This window comes from Temnothorax longispinosus, chromosome 1 (genome assembly GCF_030848805.1).
Source record: "Temnothorax longispinosus isolate EJ_2023e chromosome 1, Tlon_JGU_v1, whole genome shotgun sequence".
Classification (NCBI taxonomy): domain Eukaryota; kingdom Metazoa; phylum Arthropoda; class Insecta; order Hymenoptera; family Formicidae; genus Temnothorax; species Temnothorax longispinosus.
In genome coordinates this window covers 23,860,328-23,878,977 of record NC_092358.1, presented here as the reverse complement: position 1 = coordinate 23,878,977, position 18,650 = coordinate 23,860,328, and the positions used below count along the sequence as shown (strand labels likewise).

General features: G+C 42.6%; 2 protein-coding genes across 3 annotated transcripts in view; one reads left to right on the top strand and one right to left on the bottom strand.

The window, feature by feature from the left end:
- The window catches only part of LOC139819772 (uncharacterized), a 20,704-nt gene extending 12,482 nt beyond the window's left edge, over positions 1–8,222 (top strand). The window contains exons 2-5 of the mRNA XM_071789468.1: positions 3,074–3,193; positions 5,418–7,388; positions 7,597–7,795; positions 8,062–8,222. Of these exons, the coding sequence (XP_071645569.1) occupies positions 3,076–3,193; positions 5,418–7,388; positions 7,597–7,795; positions 8,062–8,110 (2,337 nt within the window). The 5' untranslated portion in view covers positions 3,074–3,075 and the 3' untranslated portion in view covers positions 8,111–8,222. The remainder of the gene's footprint in view (positions 1–3,073; positions 3,194–5,417; positions 7,389–7,596; positions 7,796–8,061) is intronic.
- The window catches only part of LOC139819760 (uncharacterized), a 26,509-nt gene continuing 16,021 nt past the window's right edge, over positions 8,163–18,650 (bottom strand). Inside the window, exons 1-6 of one of the 2 annotated variants that reach the window (XM_071789458.1) lie at positions 15,521–17,422; positions 14,866–15,185; positions 10,893–12,783; positions 10,149–10,732; positions 8,794–8,914; positions 8,163–8,687 (exon numbers count right to left, since the gene is read on the bottom strand). In XM_071789458.1, the coding sequence (XP_071645559.1) occupies positions 8,651–8,687; positions 8,794–8,914; positions 10,149–10,732; positions 10,893–12,783; positions 14,866–15,178 (2,946 nt within the window). In that variant the 5' untranslated portion in view covers positions 15,179–15,185; positions 15,521–17,422 and the 3' untranslated portion in view covers positions 8,163–8,650. Of the gene's footprint in view, positions 8,688–8,793; positions 8,915–10,148; positions 10,733–10,892; positions 12,784–14,865; positions 15,186–15,520; positions 17,423–18,650 lie in introns of those variants that run through there. The other variant, XM_071789449.1, reaches the window with a different exon arrangement.

Sequence of the window (18,650 nt, the reverse complement as noted above, 5' to 3'; positions counted from 1 at the left end):
CCCGTCTGTCGCTCGTGCAATGAAAGATTGCTCCGTTCAATATGTTCATATGGCCTTTATCTTTCTTATAATAGCTAAGTACCTTAACATTAAATCATAATAATGTAGATATATAACCCCCCATAATTATAATTCTTCTGTGTGTAATTATAATATGTGTGTAATTTTTATTACAAAGTATGTCAATTCAATATTCCCTTTCCAAATTTTTTGTAATCAACATTGCAAGTGTCGCATTTTTCGCGGTTTTAAGGTCGTATTTTGATTAATTTGTAATTTTACACATAATAATTAAACGCATATTTAAATTAATTATTATATATTGTAAAATAACGTACGAATTTCATTGACAGTTTTATATTGAATATTTTCAAGTTTAAACCACTCTCCGTAAGATGTAGCATGTGTCTCGTAACGGTATGATTATGGAACGTTTATTGGCCAATGTACAGTATTTTTCTGAATGCCAATCGATTCCATCTGTGCTTGTGCAGCGGATAACATATATTGCGCGAAACAGAAATAAAGTTGCGAAATGTACAATCGAAAAGATATCTAGAATCGCGCGACTTAATCCGCGACATTGTTTACAATTGCACGTGATTAGATAAAGTTCCACATTAATTATAAAATGTAAGTTTTAACAGTTATATAGAAATGGTATTTTCTTTCGACTGCGAATTCCCCGATCATCTTCAATTTAATTTTTCCTTTACGAGATGCATCGATTTTTATTATAGTACTTTATGGGCCATAAAAAAACAAATTAAAAATATATAAATTGATTGTAAACTCCTTTTTTGGACTAATGTGTAAAGCTGCATTAAAACGATATCAAATTTTCGAAAAGAAAAAATTAATTCAAGTTAGTCAACGAATCTACGATTAAAAGAAAATTGATTTTGAACACCGGGTATAAGATTAGTCTAGAGAAATGCATGCACATTTTCTTTATGCAAATATATTCGACATAAATGTGCACCTATGGTAGAATATTTTATTCTTTTGCGCGTTTGGTAGATAAGCGTTTTCCAATTGCGTTTGGTCATATCAGCATTTCTGCCCACGTAATTTCATCGTGCACGCATTCCTCTGGTCTCAAATTAACTCGATTCTGCAATGTCACACATTTACAGTATTTACAACTATATCCTATTTGCCGATTGGTAAGAAAAACATTATGAATGCTATATACAGGTCAGACGAACGGTATTGCCTCTCGCGAATATTCCAATGCGCGTTTATTGGGGAAAAATGGTGAACGAATTACCGTTCCGCTGCTCGCAACGGTATCAACGGATTAATTTCTTTATCGGTCCAACTGTAGGCAATAAAACGATATTACAAAGTACCGCTTCCCGTGTATTCAAAATCAATCCGATTTGCAGATTAATAACAATTAGCTTGATGTTATAGCGCAGTAATTGCACTTATTACAACTACACGCGGTGATCTGTGTACATACCGTAAACGACATGCAGCACAACATTTAGTATAAGATGTATGTAAAATCCTTCGAAGCAAACTTCTAAGAATTTCTCTTCAACTGTACGCGTGCAGTTGGCATGGAATGCGCCCGGCAATTCCGGTCGCCGACATTCTTGGAAGATAGAAAGATCCATAAACTCGAAAAAATTTGCACGAGCGTTCGTGCGAAGGCTTGAATAAACGTCCCTGAGGAACGTAAAATGTTTCTTACGGAGATAAACATTTATTGCTGCGTAAATATATAAAAAAAAGTAATAAGAGCCAAGAAATATGATTTGTACTTCTCTTTTATTTCTCATTGTTCGACATGCATATAAAATTTCTTTTCTTTGTACCGCGAAGGGATAGCGAATGATTGAAAATCTTCAAGTTAAGATACTCGTATCATATAGTGCCGCCGGCATGAAAAGTTGTGAGCTAGACGACGTAGATGATGCGGCCTCCTTGTCTTGGAAGTACCGTTGGAAGAAGCGACGGTGATGCTGAATACTCACGTACCACTTCGTTCGAACGCACAAGCATAAATCTGGCATCGATATTGAATGTCATACGTACGGTGTGGCTAAAGAAAAGTACCTACATTTCGCATTTTTTTATAATAATTATGATTACATAAAAAATAATGTAATAATCTTTGCAAGAATTGCAAAGAGTTTTATTCAATACAAACAAATGCAATATATATTAATAAAATAAAACCTAATTTGCAATGCAATATTCTTCTTTCCTGTAAAATTATTTCAAACAAAGATATGAAATATACATCATGCTTTATTTTTCTTTTGTGATTGTTCAATACCTGCCGTTAAATTAAGTGTATATAATGTATTTATTTTTAAATTGTATTATGTTCAAGCTATCCTAAATTTTTTTCGACAGATTCAAGTTGAAGTATGTTTTTTTTTAAAGAAAACTTTGAAAGAGAGATTATTTTCCACAAATTTTCTACTTCTAACATTATATATTAAAATTATGTTTGTGATTAAATATCAGATTAATTGTAAGATTTTATTAGAGAGATTTTATTTGCGTGAAATTAACGGAGGAATATGCTCTCGCTATCTGTTAAATTTATCAGCATTTCTATCATATATGTACACATCAATAGAATCATCACGATGCGATTTTCTCTATCTCGTTACTAGATCGTATCAGAAACAAGTGCAACATAACGAAGTGAAAAGAGATAGCCTGGATTTACAATGATTGTCGCCATCGACATCCACAGTGAAGTCCGTTCACTTCTCAAGATTTACCGTTTCACTTTTACGCAGTTAATCTTCAAAGCGCTTTTACATCTCACATTTAAAATCTTGATAAATAGGAACGCTCTTTCTGATTGCTGGAATGTTAGAATGATAAATCTACGGAATATTCCATTCACGATTTTAATTTTAATAACACATTCCCTGACGAATTCTCGCCAGAGGATTCTTTTATTCCTAAAATTGAAGTTGTAGAAGCATCGTTTTTTTGCTTGGCGAACATCAAAAGAATTACTTACTTATATACTGTTGAAATATTCATCGGAATGCTTTCACGTACGAAAAAAATCACGCTCTGACTACTTTCCAATTTGTTACAGACATGCGTTGGTTTCGCGGCCACGCCGAGGCACCGAGACTCCTGCGCCTAAGTCCCCTTCGAGCCGACGAAGACGTCAACGAAACGTCCTACCATTTCCACGCGAGGTCTCGATGCAGAGGTAAGAGTCGCCTGAAATGGCGGTGCGATCGTCCGATCATTATGGGAAGGAGTAAAGTATACACGTCGCCGCGCGAGAGAGTCGGTCCAATTTTTGCAAAAATGTCGTATGTCGTATCGTCTTGCGTGCCGCGAGTATACACGCGTCTTTGCGTGCCGTCCGGCCGTGTGCGTGGCGTTGGACTTGAATCGGGATTCCATCCTGAATGCAGGGATTACGACTCAACGTTCCGTCAGGCTGAGTTCCCGAGTGACTGGCTGGAAAGCGAGAATAGAAGCAAATTGACACTACGCCGGCCTACGCGAATGCACGTTAATATAAAGGATCATTGTCGAGGACGCGCAATCCGTATAGGCTCATATATGCGTGACCGTGTATACGCCGCGCGTCCTGTGGGACCGTGCGGTGAAATTGACGGTAACGGCGACAGAGACGGCAATGACAATCCGCAATGAATCGTCCGGCTAATTATAGTTAACCGCTAATTGAAACGGTAGCCGGAAAACGAGATTGTGGGCCCTTAATTAAAAAATTTCATCCACCTTCTGTACGATACTCATCATGCGCCAATTTGTTGTAACGTACAATTGTAAAGGAATCGACTTGTTCTGCCCCCACTTCTTTACTTTTGGAAAAATTGAACATGTTAGTTTTGTATTTAATTGGGACGCAAGAATGAATTTGACGATCAATTTTTTTTTCTATTGTAGTACGCGAAATGTTAAAAATCTAGAAACTATTTCTCTTTCTCACGTTCATAAAGTACGGGATACGGGCAGTTAACAACGCGGATAGCGATATATTTGTTTAACCACATAATTATGAAACATTTTACATCAGGAAACACAATCCGCTTCTAAGAACTTACACGTGAGCTTAGCGTCGTTGCGGTTTCAACGTCAGACATGACATAAAGAACGATAAAATGTTACTCGAATGTCCGATCTATTTTTACAGTATCCGGTTTACGCATTCCGTACGATAACGTACACACAAAATTACTCACTTCACCAGCTGTTTTCAGCCTTGACGGAAGGGAAATCTTATCCTTATTTGTTGAGAACCTTTTTGCTTTTTACTTGTTAAGGATAGTCGAGCGAATGATTTGACTGTTTTCCGTGCACGATGACGAACTAATTTAAAATGAGCAAATCCCGCGTGCTCACCTTGAAGACCGAGGAGTCTAGTCGCGATAGCGACTGTCGTTACTGGCTGCATTATCTCGATTGCTGTCAGGGCCTCGTTTCGTAAAGCTACAGCTTGTAATACTGAGGAATAAATTAGTATCAGTGTAGTCAACACATATTTTACAATGACACGCAAATCCGTGTTCTTACTTTCGCATCGGTTAATATTGCGAGACTCGCGTTTTTTATCGAGCGGAGTCGTGTTCGAACGAGGGAAAAAAACATGACTAATGATTTTATACATTCTACTGATTATTATTAATCATTACTAATTGCAAGAAGTCTTTGTTTTATTTTAAATATTATTTTAAATTAACTTATAGGGCTTTGAAAAGTATTGTAAAACTTTTGCTTTTCTCTCTCTCTCTCTCTCTCTCTCTTTAGACGAAAAAAATATATTGATGTCTAAGATATAATTACTTTAATTAATAAATAATTTATTAATATTGTGTAATTTGATTTTCAGTTTTATTTAATGAATGCGATGAATCGCTGGCTTAATGTATGTAAAAAAATATATTGTCATTTTCTTAATTAAAGGCTACCGCTACATGGCGTCCTTAATTGAACAATATATTAGTATTATTAGTAGTACAAACAAATTGCTCATAGGCGCATCCTGTTTTACGCATATCCTGCACAAGACGAGTCATGCTTCACGGAACCCACAGATTTGTCAGCTCTGTCAGTATCACCGCGGCTGGCACCAAAAATGGTCACTTTCGATCTAGAAGTCGTAGAGTTCGGGTCTCATTGTGTTCTTATTCGTAAACAGACCGGCAAATATGAGGATACTGTATTTTATTACCCATCTGAAATTTTGTACGGTGCTCCATTTATAGAATATACTATATCTTTTCAAAATATAAAGATATATAATTTAAAAGAGTTCATATATAGAGCTACAAAAGTTATAAGTCTATTTTAAACAGAGTGATCAATTATTCCGCTATACAGAAACTGTATATCTTTTAGCTTTATATTTATTCTACCGCCTGCTGTGCGCATTTATTAATATCATCATCCTTATCTCTCAGACATATCGCCAGTGCGATGGGCCCGGAGAAAATCATCGAGTTCCGAATCCGAGAGAAACTGCTACAACGTGCAGACCTCCCAAGTGACGACCGAGCGAGCCGCTAACAAGAAGGATAAGAAGAGGATCCAGGAAGAACGGCGGCGAGTGTGCGAGAAGCGGAATCCTCTGCTGGACCGTGTGAAGAGCACCAGACTGAGCTTCTTCAAGGATCGCGATTCCGACGAGGACGAGAACGAGAACGATGGCGACGACGAGGAAGCGAGACGGGTCCAGTTCCGTTCGATGTGCGAGCTGAGGCATCGCGGTCTGACCAGGAACGAGTTCCGGCGCTCGGTCTGCGAGTCTGACCTGAAGGACATCACGGAGGAGGGGAACGGCCACGCGAAGAGGAAGAGACGCGCCAAGTCGCAGAGCAGGTTGTCGTACAAAAAGCAGCAGGAAGAGCGGTTCTCCTTCTTGGGCTTTCGCACCTCGACGCCACGGAAACAGCCCGAGTGGCGTCCGAAAGAGGGGGATTCGGTCCGGGAGGACGCGATGCCCCACGACTACCGATGGGAGAGGACCGATCGGAGCTTCCTCGAGGCGAGCCGCGGCGCCGATCGACCCGGCGTCGATCAGGTGACGATGGTCGACACGGGGGTACCTGGACACGCCGGCGAGACGATTTTCAAGAAGGACGCGACGGCGTTCGACAGCATCACGCCGTCCAGCTGCCTGGCGGCGAAATTCCGCGCGATGCAGGACAGGTACCTGAAGAGCTCGACAAACAGGTTGATCGCGAAGATCTACAGGAAGGACTGCAAGGATCGGGAGAGACGGAGGCTGCGCAGCTTTTCTTACGGTACGCTGCCGGGTCTCGAAGAACTGCGAACGAATCCGCTGTACGAGGATCAGGATCAGGACGACAATGACTCCGGAATCTTGGACAACGATTCCGCGACCAGTTCCCTCCTGGACGACAGGTGTAGCAGCGGCGCTTCCGGACCGCTGAACAACGGTAGCCACAACGACTCCTGTTTGGGATCACCCCCTCAGCTTCCGCCCAGAAGACCCTTCTCGTCTGCCACGGATGTCGACGGAACCGCGCGACTCTTCGCGAGTTTGGACGTGTATTACGACAAGACTAAGGACAAGGATTCCGGGATGAGTCTTCTTACCGAGGAGTATTCGAGCGTCTGTCAAGCCGCGAACGGAACGTTGATAGATCGTCAAACGGCTCGAGTCTCCGCGGAGAACAATACGGATCGGGAGAGAGAGGGAAAAACCGTGGAAGAGGACTCTAAACGGAAGCAACGTGGTGCCGGTTTACAGGCAGTGAGGAGTAGAACCTACACCACGGAGACGATGGTCGTGAAACTTCTCAAAGAGACGTCCGATCAGTGTCTTGGTATTTTTATCGCGAAAACCGCGGAGTCCAGTCCGGGGTACTTGGTGGCTCACGTGGTGCCGAACGGACTGGCCGATAAGGAGGGCACTCTGAGAATCGGCGACGAGATCCTGATCGTCAACGGGAAGAGACTGCGCGGTCTGAGTATGACGGAAGCTAAGAAGATCCTGGGTAGCGGTAGCGGGCCCGGTGACATCGACATCGTCATCTCGCGGTTCTCGGACGTCGATCAGCAAGCGAAGAAGCTGAAGGAGAGCAGCGTGGATTATGAGAACGTCAGCATGGAAGACGGCCACGGGGTAATCGTCGAAAGTTCACCCGGATCGCATCACTTCAGAAAGCATCAGATCAGGTCTCACCGGGACAAAAAGGACGAGTCGAACAGGTCGATCTCGTCCGAGAAATTTACGACGAACATGGATAGCGGATTAACGCAGAGTGTCTCGAAGTTCTGTACTCTTCCCAGAAGACCGAGGAGTACGGTGTCTACGTTCCTTACGGTGCTTTTCGAAAAAGGCGCCGGAAAGAAGTCCTTAGGATTCACCATAGTTGGCGGAAGAGACAGCCCGAAAGGAAGCATCGGTAATTACGAGCGTATTTTTGCTGTATACTTTTTTCAATTAGCTAAACGATTATGTAATAAATTAGAATATTTCAGCTTCGTTGTTCCCCTATAAGGAACATTTATAAGTTCTAATTCTTTCCTAAACAGTTTTGATTTATGATTAAAAAATTCTTTATTCGTTCTCTATACTTATTTCTATATTCTATATTATTTAATTTGTCGCAGGTATCTTCATAAAGTCGGTACTGCCCAGCGGACAGGCCGCCGAAGATGGCCGTTTGCGCGCAGGAGACGAAATTTTGGCTGTGAATGGCCAAGTCTGTCACGATTTGACGCATCGCGAAGCCGTACAACTTTTTCGCAATATTAAAAGTGGGCCGGTCGCTTTGCACCTATGTAGACGCGTGAAAAATCGTGAATCACAGTAAGTAATTCTCAAATATTTAACATTTTATCGAATACATAAACCAACGTCATTGCATTTTTAAACGCATTAATTTGAATAAAATATTAATTTAATTAACATACATGATGTATTTAAGTATTTGAAATAATATTTGTAATCAATATTTGATTTAAACTAAAATAGCTATTAGAGATTTTTACAAAAGAAAGTAAATATTATTTATATTTATACGTTTGAATTGATTACGCATTCCTTTTATTTCATTTTTTGCCTTTCTGTTTCAGAATATTAAAAGCCAAGTCGTGCGCAGATCTTTTGCTGATAGATACGTGAGAGCGACGTTGAAAGAGAGGCAGGGGACATGGCAAATTATGTAAAATACGAATCGTGTATATACTGTACATTTTCAGAATTCGCTAGAAATAAAACAGTTATTTAATAACAATTATTTAATTAATAATAATCTGGATACGGTACCCCGTTCGGTACCTGTAAAGAACATTATATATCTTTATTGTCCTCTATGATTAAAAAATGCATATATTGGACGTTCTACATTGTCGTAACGTTATTCGACGTATAAAATCTTATTGTTAAAAAGACGTGGTACTTAATAACAATTATAATACCACAATACGCGCGCGCGCACGAGAGAGTATAGTCTATAATAATAAAACCTATTAATCTACCAGACGATTGCGAGATATGCCGCATGAAATAAATTACGTGAGAGAAGAACGTTAGAGAGAAGTCATAGATTTCTTTTGATAGACTAGAATTCTAAAACGCCGTTTTCTCCATGCGAACGATAGTAGATTAGGCCTAAATCTAAAGAGCACTTCCGGTGGGCAGTTTCTTCTTCATCCATACTGTTTAGTACGGCGCACTTTTTACAGTACTTTTGGGATATCTGCAACAATTATTAATCATTAATAATTAATCACGTCACGTCTCCAATATTTCATTAATACAATGCTCGCGTCTCCTTACAGATAAATGTTAATTTAAAATTTTACCTGTGTCTTCTCGTAATCTCTAATTCGACCGTACCCTCTCTCACCGTCTTAAACAACTCGATGACTTCTTGATGCGTGCGGCCCTTCAAAATTTGCCCGTTTAGGCTCAAGATCTCGTCGCCTGAAAATTTGAGAAAATATACTTCTTCGGATATGTTCAATTTCTCCGAAAATCCTTGGCTAATTTGATAATAATTAATGGAGGAATGGGAAAAATACTCTCACACAGTCTCGCCGCTTGAAGTTATCGCGGGATCGCCCTCATTCAAAAAGCATCCTGATAATATCAATAAAGTTTAACGACCAAAAAGTAACCCTCGAGGCTGCCAATGACCCCGTGACGAGGACGTTCTTGCGGGATGCTATCTCCTGCGCTTATGCAAGCCGATCAGCTACCAGCCCGTTACTCAAGTATGCGGTAAGGAACGGCGGGCAACGAGGAAACCGCGATGCAGGCGTAAAAAGCGGTGGGCTCGGTTGAAATTCGAGACATGAGAACGCGAAACGCGTCTAACGACCTTCCTGGTTATCGGCACGTCAACTTCTCGCGAATACCTGGCCGTCAGCGTCGAACGACTTCTCTGCCCTTAATATCTATCAGGACGATCCCTCGCGACTAAATACGACTCACGATAGATGTGAAAAATTACCAAATGTAAAGGAAAAAAAATGGAAAATGACATATATAAGCATCTCGTACGTAAAACGTATATAGACTGTAATAATATGATAAAGATATCAGGAAATGGTGTATTAATACCGGCGCTGTCAATGACACGAGGTATTTCACCGTCTTCCGATGAAAGGAAGCGAGGACGGAAAGGGGGAAAAGAAAAGAAAAGAAAAAAAAAGCAGAAGAAAAACGGTGGAACATGCCGCGACTGTTTAGATATGCACGCGGCGTTAGCTGTCGGATTAAAGATTCGACAGCTGTCTGGCGGGATCCTCGCATCGTCGTGAATACACGAGGCCGTCCGTCGAACCTGCGTTCGACGCGTCGTCATGCGCGTTCCCTTATCCCCGCGATTGATAGCTCTCGAGCGAAAAGTATTTGAGGCACGTCGACGTGTGAAACGAAGCGCGCGATATTACGCCGCATCGAGGCGCAGCAAAGTGACAGGCTTGACGTCCCTAATTACAACGTCGCTAATTGCAAAGTAGATAGGCCATGTAACAAATATCGTACGACGGTTTAATTGCCATTAATCTGATTTTTTTCGCATCCAGATTATAACGACGAACGATAAATGCATACGGCATGTTAATTGAAAGCTACTCGATCTCGCGTACGGTTATTACGCGTGGAAAATGTTTTTTTTTTTTTTTTTTTTTTTTTTACGGAGTCTAGAGTCTACCTTGAAACAGCGATCTGGAAATGTCGGCCTGCCCGCCCGGGAAGACCCTCCTCACGAAGATCCCCATGTCACCCCGGGGACTATCTCTGCCACCTACAACGCTGAAGCCCAAACTGGGCTTGCCGTAGCCCTTCTCGAACCTGGCCACGTGTCTCGACAGATAGTGTTGCGATTCCGCAGCGGGCTCCACGCTGCTGCGGGTGTCCTTTTGATTTTCAGACAAGCACGAAAGCGGCAGGCAGTCCGGCCTCTTTCTCGGTTGAAGTAGCTCCGCGTCGCCGTCGATTGCCTTCTTCTTCTTCTTCTTCTTCTCGGCCGAGGAAGAAACGTGATTCGTTTCGGCGTCGATCAACGACATGCTGGACAGATTCTTCGCGTTTTCCAGGTACTCGTACTCGCCGGGCACAGCTGACGGTGGATCCTCGTATACTTGCGGTACCGTCTCCTCGTACGCCGTCGTCAGTCGTACTGTGTTGCAGGTAAAAGATCTCAGAAACTCCTGAACTTCCTCGAGGGTTTCCAGCGTTTTTAGCTCCTTGCCTTCGACTTCGACGATCTCATCACCTAGTCTCAATCTACCGTCCCTACGATCGAAGAATAATTTATTGTTATTAGACAAATTTAAAAATAAAATCTACTAGAAAATAAACAAAAATCAGATAGAATAATTAAATGCTACATTTTCATTACAACACGCATTCTTAATAAGTTGAAAATATCTACGATATCTACAACTTCTCTCACCTATGAGCGATGCCGTCGCTTTCGAGTTGCACGACGATGTACCGCAGATCTCCCAGTCTCTGCTGCGCCAGTCGAATCCCCAGACTTTCCTTGGGGTCTCTTTTGTGCAATTCTATCAGGCAACATCGCCGTACCCTGGTTAACGGCTGAATGATATCGCTCAGGAACCTCGTTTTATCTTGCTGCAACCTCATGCGGTGGGGCAAGACGTCCAGCGTCTTTGCCGTATCTGACAGGAGGTTCAATCTATCCTCGCAACTTGGAAGCGGAGTGTCCTCCAGCCGTGACACGGCTTCCTCTTCGAAGAACGTTCCGTGAATACTGGGCAACATTCGTCCGGATCCGCTCCGGTGCCACCTGAGACCATCTAGACCCTCGAGATTCATCCGAGAAATCGCGTCCGGCCTGTTCTCGTCCGCGTCGGAATTCTGCCTGATCCTGCCGGCGTTCTGGGCGTTCTCCTGATCCTGGCACTCGCTCGGGGTCGAGCTTCTTATGGGTTTGTCCGCCTCCGAGTCCACGACGCTGCTGGTGTCCGAGCTGCACTTCAGCCCCTCGTTCTCCAAGGCCGCCACGGATTCGCCTCGCGGCCCGTCGCTGTCGTAGCCGGACTCGTTCGAGCTCACGTAGTGAGACGACAGTCTTTGCTCGCAGCTCGATATCGAATTCCGTCGGTTGCTTCTGATGGCGGTCATCATGTCGAGATCGACGTTGCAATTCTCCGTTATCCCGATCTCGATTCTGCCAGCACCTAAGTCCGCCTTGTCGCGCGTGGTATTCTCGTTATGTCGAAACTCGTTGTGCTCCCGAAGGGACAGCAGACTTCCGTCGAACAGGCTGTAGCAACCGGCGATTCCGTCCCGCTGAAGTCCGGCTTCGATTCGCTCGAGGCGACTGGCATTCAGGCTGTATCTGTCCGCTTCGTATCTACTGGAATTCCTCTGGAATTCCGCGTAGGAAGTCCGACCCGGTCGCGGGACATTTTCCTGATTCCTCGCGGCGTCGAAACCGCAGCCGGTGTTCCCGATCCTCGATCTCTTCCGTCCGAGGGTCGTGGTGCTGATGTAAGAGTCCTCGATCTGCAGGGTCGGGAAGTGCTCCTCCGACACGGTCTTGAAGAGCCTCTCGTCCTTGGAGACCAACGATCCGTGACGTTCTTCCGGCAAGACGGACAATTTCGATCGCAGGAAGGCGTACGGAAAGTTGGATTTCTTCGCCTCTTTCAGGTCGCAGCTGCTGCTCTTTCTCATAAACGACTCGTTTTTCGTTTTCTCGAGGTCGCAGGTACTGAAGCTCACCGAAGGACTACCCAACGAATACGTGGAGGCGCAAGGATCGCCGCGCGCGCGCGCCTCGAAGATCCCTTGATCGTTGCCTCGGTGGCCCGCCAGATCGTCGCAGGACACCGTCTTGTCCTTTCGCGCGGCTATCTGCAGGTCTATACCTTCCGACGGATCGTCTCCCTTCACGTAAGTCGGGCTGTTGTTCAATTGACTGGTACTGCAGCTTCTGAACAGGCTCTCCTTGTCCGGCATCGTCGATCTCTCCTCGATATTTTGAGATCTTCTGTTGCTTCTAGTCGAGTTGAGCATACCGGTGGAACCCATCCGGATGAAGAATGATTTGAAGGGAGACGGGGATCGCTGACAAGCTGCCGGTAACTTCCTATTCGTTCTCTCGTCTAAGTGTATCTTACTTAATTGGTGAACGTCGATATTATTATTGCTGGTACTAGTATCATTATTGTTGATATTATTATTATTATTGATGCCGTTGTGCTCGACACCGTCGGACCTTTCCGTAATGGAGCAGATAGTCTCGCGAGATCTAGTCCGCCGAAACGAATCGATCTTCTTGCCCATCCTGCGACCCCAAATTCCTAGACCCAACACTATAGAACGAAATAATATTAATACAATTATTGACAATTATTTAATTAATTATTACAATAAATATAATATTGTTTTGAAAAAAATCTATCAAATTATTTATAAGTCAGCAGAATATCTTGTAACTTAATTCTTAAGAATTTTCGTGCGCTTTCAAGATCAACGAAGATATTTCAAACCCTATAAGTAGTTCTCTCTCGTCCTGCATAATAATAACAAAGATGATAAAACGTTACCTTTTTGTTACCCTTCAATAGTGTGATACATTATTAATATGACAACGCTGATATATAAATTATAACAAAAATAAAATTTATTTATTTAATTTATTTAACAACTATTCGATAACGAGTCGAACGGAATCGTTTTTCGCGTCCCGGTTCTCAATGGGAATGGGCGGAAGGTAGAAGGGAGTAAGACATTGAAATGGCAGCGTGCCATCTCTCGCAGAACGTACAACGAAAAACCGCCCGGTGCCCACACCCGCGTGCGACATATGGTGGTTCTCGAGAGAGCCGTCGCCATACACGAGGAACTCGACGGCAGCGGTTCCGCGTAGTTTGGGACTACTTTTTCGAGGTGTCACCCTCGGCTAACGGGCCCGCAACACGGACACGTCGCTTCTACATAACGAGAAACGATTAAAAGGCTGCTCGAGTATCGGGCACACGTGTTTTGTGATCGCGCGTATACGGCGTGATGCGCGTGCAAAAGGCGGGTTTATATCCCGTCGCGTTGTAACAGCCTTATTTGTCGCCGATCACTATAATCCATGTCCCCGTAATCAAAAATATCACGCATTTAGAATATCTCAGCATCTGGCATGTTTTACTCGCTATCGCTATTGCAGGTGCGTCGTTGCGTGTGTGGGAAAAGAAATGACAGGTAAAGGAAGACAGGTATCATTAAATAGACGTCTTAAATTTTTTAATAATTTTTTCTGCTATCAACTGTAAAAATAGCGTTGTATGTTTTATTTTGTACAATAGCGTATTTTTAGAATATTTTATATAATTTACACGATAAATAAAAAATAATATTCTTAGGTAGAGATTACAAAATTCAGTAATTATAAATTATATTAAAAAATATATTATATAAGTCGGAAAATAGAAAATGATATGCTGTTAATATAAATGTGAAGAGTTAAAGTTACATTGTCTATTGCTGATTGACCTCGTATTCTATAGGAAAGGAAAATGTATCTTCGATGTTTCCCTTTCCTAAATATTGTGTAATAGAAAATAAATCTATTTACGTACGTTCTTTAGCAAATGTATAAAACATTAGAGTTTAATTTTTCAAAAAGTGATAGTAAAACAACCGTAGCTAATAATTTCCACGAGCGAACTTTCTATTAAAATACAAACAGGAAGGAGCAAAATTACTTCGTTGTGATATTATCATAGCGAGTAGCGAACGCAAGTCGGCGTTGGCAAGTATGTCGGACGACGGGGGCTCTAACGAGGCAAGTGCGCCAAGCGAGTGATTAGTGAAAGGATGCGATGTTTTCCTGGATTAGCGGTAATTCGCGGCCGTTCGGAATAGGAGCAAGATCAGTGACGCCGACAGCCAAGTGGCGGTACTTTTTTGCGCATTTCGTTGACTGACCGGCGGGAGGACATGAAAGTCACCGGAGCATGTAGTCCAGCTTGAAAGTATTGTATTTAGACCCGCTACAGGATGATGTCCGCGTGTGCTGTATTGTTCGACGCAGCAGTTTATACAAGCTTTTTACGGTTGCGTACTCTCTCGCTCGCAATACGCACAGCTGTTCGACGAAATTAAGACTCCGATGTTCTCTCAAAATCTTTTTGTTACCCAATACGTAAAAATTCACTATATATTGTAAGGAATAAAAATAAGTATTAATGATCACGTACATTTTTGGAAAAAAAACCTATTAAAATTTATTAAGTGTATAACGTCATAAATTAAACATCTTCGTGGATTTGATTAATGTGAGAAAAATAATAAAATTGTAGAAAGAATGAAGAAATCATTGTTGAAGCGCGATGAGAATCGTCGAATTGATTAACGCACCTCATTGTCGAGACACGATGGAGATTATCGATATAACTTACCTCGTTGCTTACTCGGATCATGCTCGACGATGAAGGCCGGCACGGCCGTGACCGTTTGATAGTCAGCCTCGATGACATCCTGCTCGTCCTGCTTCGTCTCGAGCAGCGTCTGCATCGCGACCGCGTCGCCGCAGCTCCTCCGGGTGTACTTGGCCCGGGAGATCTTCAGCAGGGTGGCGGTTTCCAGATCCCGGCTGTTTGTCCGCGGCATTGAAGTCGCCGATAGCTCGTCCAGCGGGGCCGCCGAGCTCGACAAAGAAAGGGCAACATCGTCGGCGCTGTGGCGCCTCGACTTCGACAAGCGTTTAAACATCGTCTAGCTGTGAAAATACAAAAAAGATGTGACGATAAAATTTGTCCGGCCACCGATGGCATGCCTATATCGGTATAAACGGCTGAAATTGATGCTAAATAACATTTACTTGAAGCAATACTTTTTATAGTCTTTTTTGCTATCTCTTACTACTTTCTAGATTATTTTATACTATTTTTGTACATCATGATTAGCCTAAGTAGATCACGGATCTCATAAAATTTCTAGAGAACGGATGAGAGACATGCTTTAAAACATCCTCGTAACGAGGACGAGATGCGATAAAAATGTTACGATCCTCCGCGGTGGAGCATGATTGGATGTAAGAGAGGAATTACTTACATCATCCTTTATCCGCGCGTCGAAAAGAAATGTGAAGGATTCGTTATAAAGTGTACAGCCGATGCGATGCGACGTACCGCGCTCGGCAAGTTTCCAAGTACGATTTACCGTTCAATCTCTGGCGATCGGCGTACTCGGCGAACGTTTTTGCAGCCGCGAAAAGATACCGGTGGATGTATCACGATCTTTCATTTATCACACGAATAATGATATCGCGATTCTCTCGGGAGAGAAACCGACGTCCCGCCAATCAAAAGTAATCGCGATATCGAAGAAATGTACTGACACTGTAATATTATGCACTGATATAATTGATACAACCGTCGTTTTCTGACTTCATAATATCTATTAAATAAGCAGTTATCGCTCTTAACGATCTAAAAAGGTATTGGATTCATCATAGAAGATGCGCTCGAGAGGGAAGAGACGAAGTGAAAGAAAGAAAGAGAGAGAAAGAGTAGAATTAACTTCTCTTACGCGGATCGGCCCCAACGAAGGCCGCTTGTTATTATTTATTTTTTTCCTCGTCAAGGTTCCCGGATTTCAGTCCCATACTCTCGCGGTGACGTGTACGTGAATGATTTACACACACGGGTAGCAAGAAGTAGGCAGGCGAAAACAACTTTCTTGGAATGGACGTTGTTGCATTTCAACGCCTTCTATCCTCTATCCTTATCTCTATCTTTCCTGCTTCAAACTTTTTGCAAGCTTGCTTTTTTTCCTCGTTCGGGTTATTCGTTGTAGTATTTTAGACGGTCACTCTTACTGTCGGAACTCAACGTAGAATCAAATTTGCCGTTTCCATCCCACAATGACGCCGCGATATTGAATATTTCAAATATATTAAATTCGATATTCAATAATTTATTCCGCGCGCGTTTAATTTCGCGTTTTGCGTCCCGCGCGGACGCGCGGCCGTTCCGTTATTCTCCACCGCGCCAAACGCTCGTGAGGTGTAGGCTCGACGGAAAAACGCGGATTACGTCGTAACGCTAAAGATCCCCTACGCGAGGTATATTAAGCTATCTAAGCCAAATTATCAGAACACAAAAAATTTTATATGGAATTAATTTGCTATTTTTTGCTTTTAAAAGTAATTTTTTTGCTCCAGCTATTAGAAATTTACAAAGGGCTGGATAGCTTGAGATTAAGCTGCCACGCCATTGTAAAAAACAGCATATACATAAGTCAAAGCAATAAATTAATAATACCAAAATTATTTGATATTTTTTTGCTATTTTTTGCTTGCAAAAATAATTTTTTTGCTCCAGCTTTTAAGAAGACAATCAAGATAAAAAAATAGCAAATAATTAGCAAATTAATTCCATATAAAAATTTTTGTGTTCTGATGATTTGGCTTAGATAGCTTAATATACCTCCCGACGCGATAAAAAGAAAAATGCTCTCCCCACGCGGGCGAATAAGCAAAACTTACGATAGACACGTGTGCACGATGCATATGCTAAGAGTACGCGATATACCCGAGGCATAGAGAAAGTCTCGTGGCGCGTGCAGGAACTACACGCTCGCGTATGCATTTTTGCAATCGTCGAATATCGCACGATTTCACGTAATGCATATGCCACAGCCGCGATGTGCTCGCGCCATGTTCGCGCTGCATCAGCATCACCGGAGAGGTGTTCGGCGAGGATTATCGCCGCCGGAAGAGGAAAGATCGACCGACATTCCTGATTTCACCGCCGCTGACAGCTGAGTGCTTTCTAGGACGTACTTACTTGCGATATGTGTAACAGATTTAGCTGAATAACTTTTGCTAGTCCAAACGACGAGATTCTTATCAAAACTCGAATTTTTTTACTCGACCCCAAATTAGCGCTTTTTAATTACGCTCTGTGCGACGTACGATACAATATCTATTTCTTAATTATAGAATGTAATCGAACACAAGTCCTCTCTTGTTTCCCTTTCATCGACGTCGCGACATTTGGGAGATACCCGGTCGGGACGGATTTGCATTTCATGAGCTGCACTTCCGCAACGAGCCTCGTGTCATGCAGATACATTAGAGGAATCCAGGGGTATTTCCGGCGTACGCACGCGCGATTAAGTTCTCAATGAGGTTCACATAGTGAAGCGGAAAGAGACGTCGGACGACATTGCAGAATAGGATGCGTGAAACGTATATGTCGTCTAATTCTATACATATCATCCATTCTATTCTCATCTGTCTGGAATTCAAAACATAGAATTCAAATACGGGACGCTTTCTGAACTATTCTCATATAGCTAAAACATTTAAAGTAAAATATAAATGTATGACGTATACCATGCTATATAATAATGTAATAATAATAATTGCAAAAAGTACAATTTAATGACTAGATATTAAGGTTTATTATCGCGGATATCTGCTACGTTAAACGTTAAACGTGCAACTAATTGGTAGTAGAACGCTATTAACTTTAACCCTTATTTCCTCCATCCGGCGTAATAATCCTTCCGTTTCTAATAAACAGCTATTCGCAACCGTGAAAAGGTGTTATCGACAGTACATTATTCATACTCCTCTCTCACTCTTTCTCTCTGTGTTTCTCGAGTTATATTTTTGTAACTATGTACGGAGTTTACGTCCTATTGCCGACTTATGCACGCCCGTTATGTACAACTATATACGCGTCTGTGTTTCATGCTCCGTTATGACTTCTGCTTCCGTGACTTTTTATTCGAGTCAGCGTCAAGTCGGAAGCTATAATCGGCAGAACATCGGGCGTCCAAATGACGATGCATTCTCTTACGCCTTAAGAGAACATTCTTCTCTGGTTTCTATTTTCAGCGGAGATCGGCTCTCTCAAGTTTTTTTACATTCAACATTTTTAGGGATTGTCCGTGAACTGCATATGTGCGCGCAGGACGCACCCCTACTGATCGCCAACACGGATCGCTTCATTTAAGCATCCTTACTATATCGTGGGTGTTGCATTACATTATCCACGTACAAGTGAGCAGTCGACGGAAGGGTATATGTTGCGCGGCATAAGGGCGATGCTACGACGGCTTATATTCGTTTTTCGAAGAGGCTCGCCCTTTGACAAGTATCGGCTATCTTGGCTCGAGCACTTCGCTGCTCCTCTCTATCGGCGTGATAAAAATTTCGGTAAGACAGTTTTGA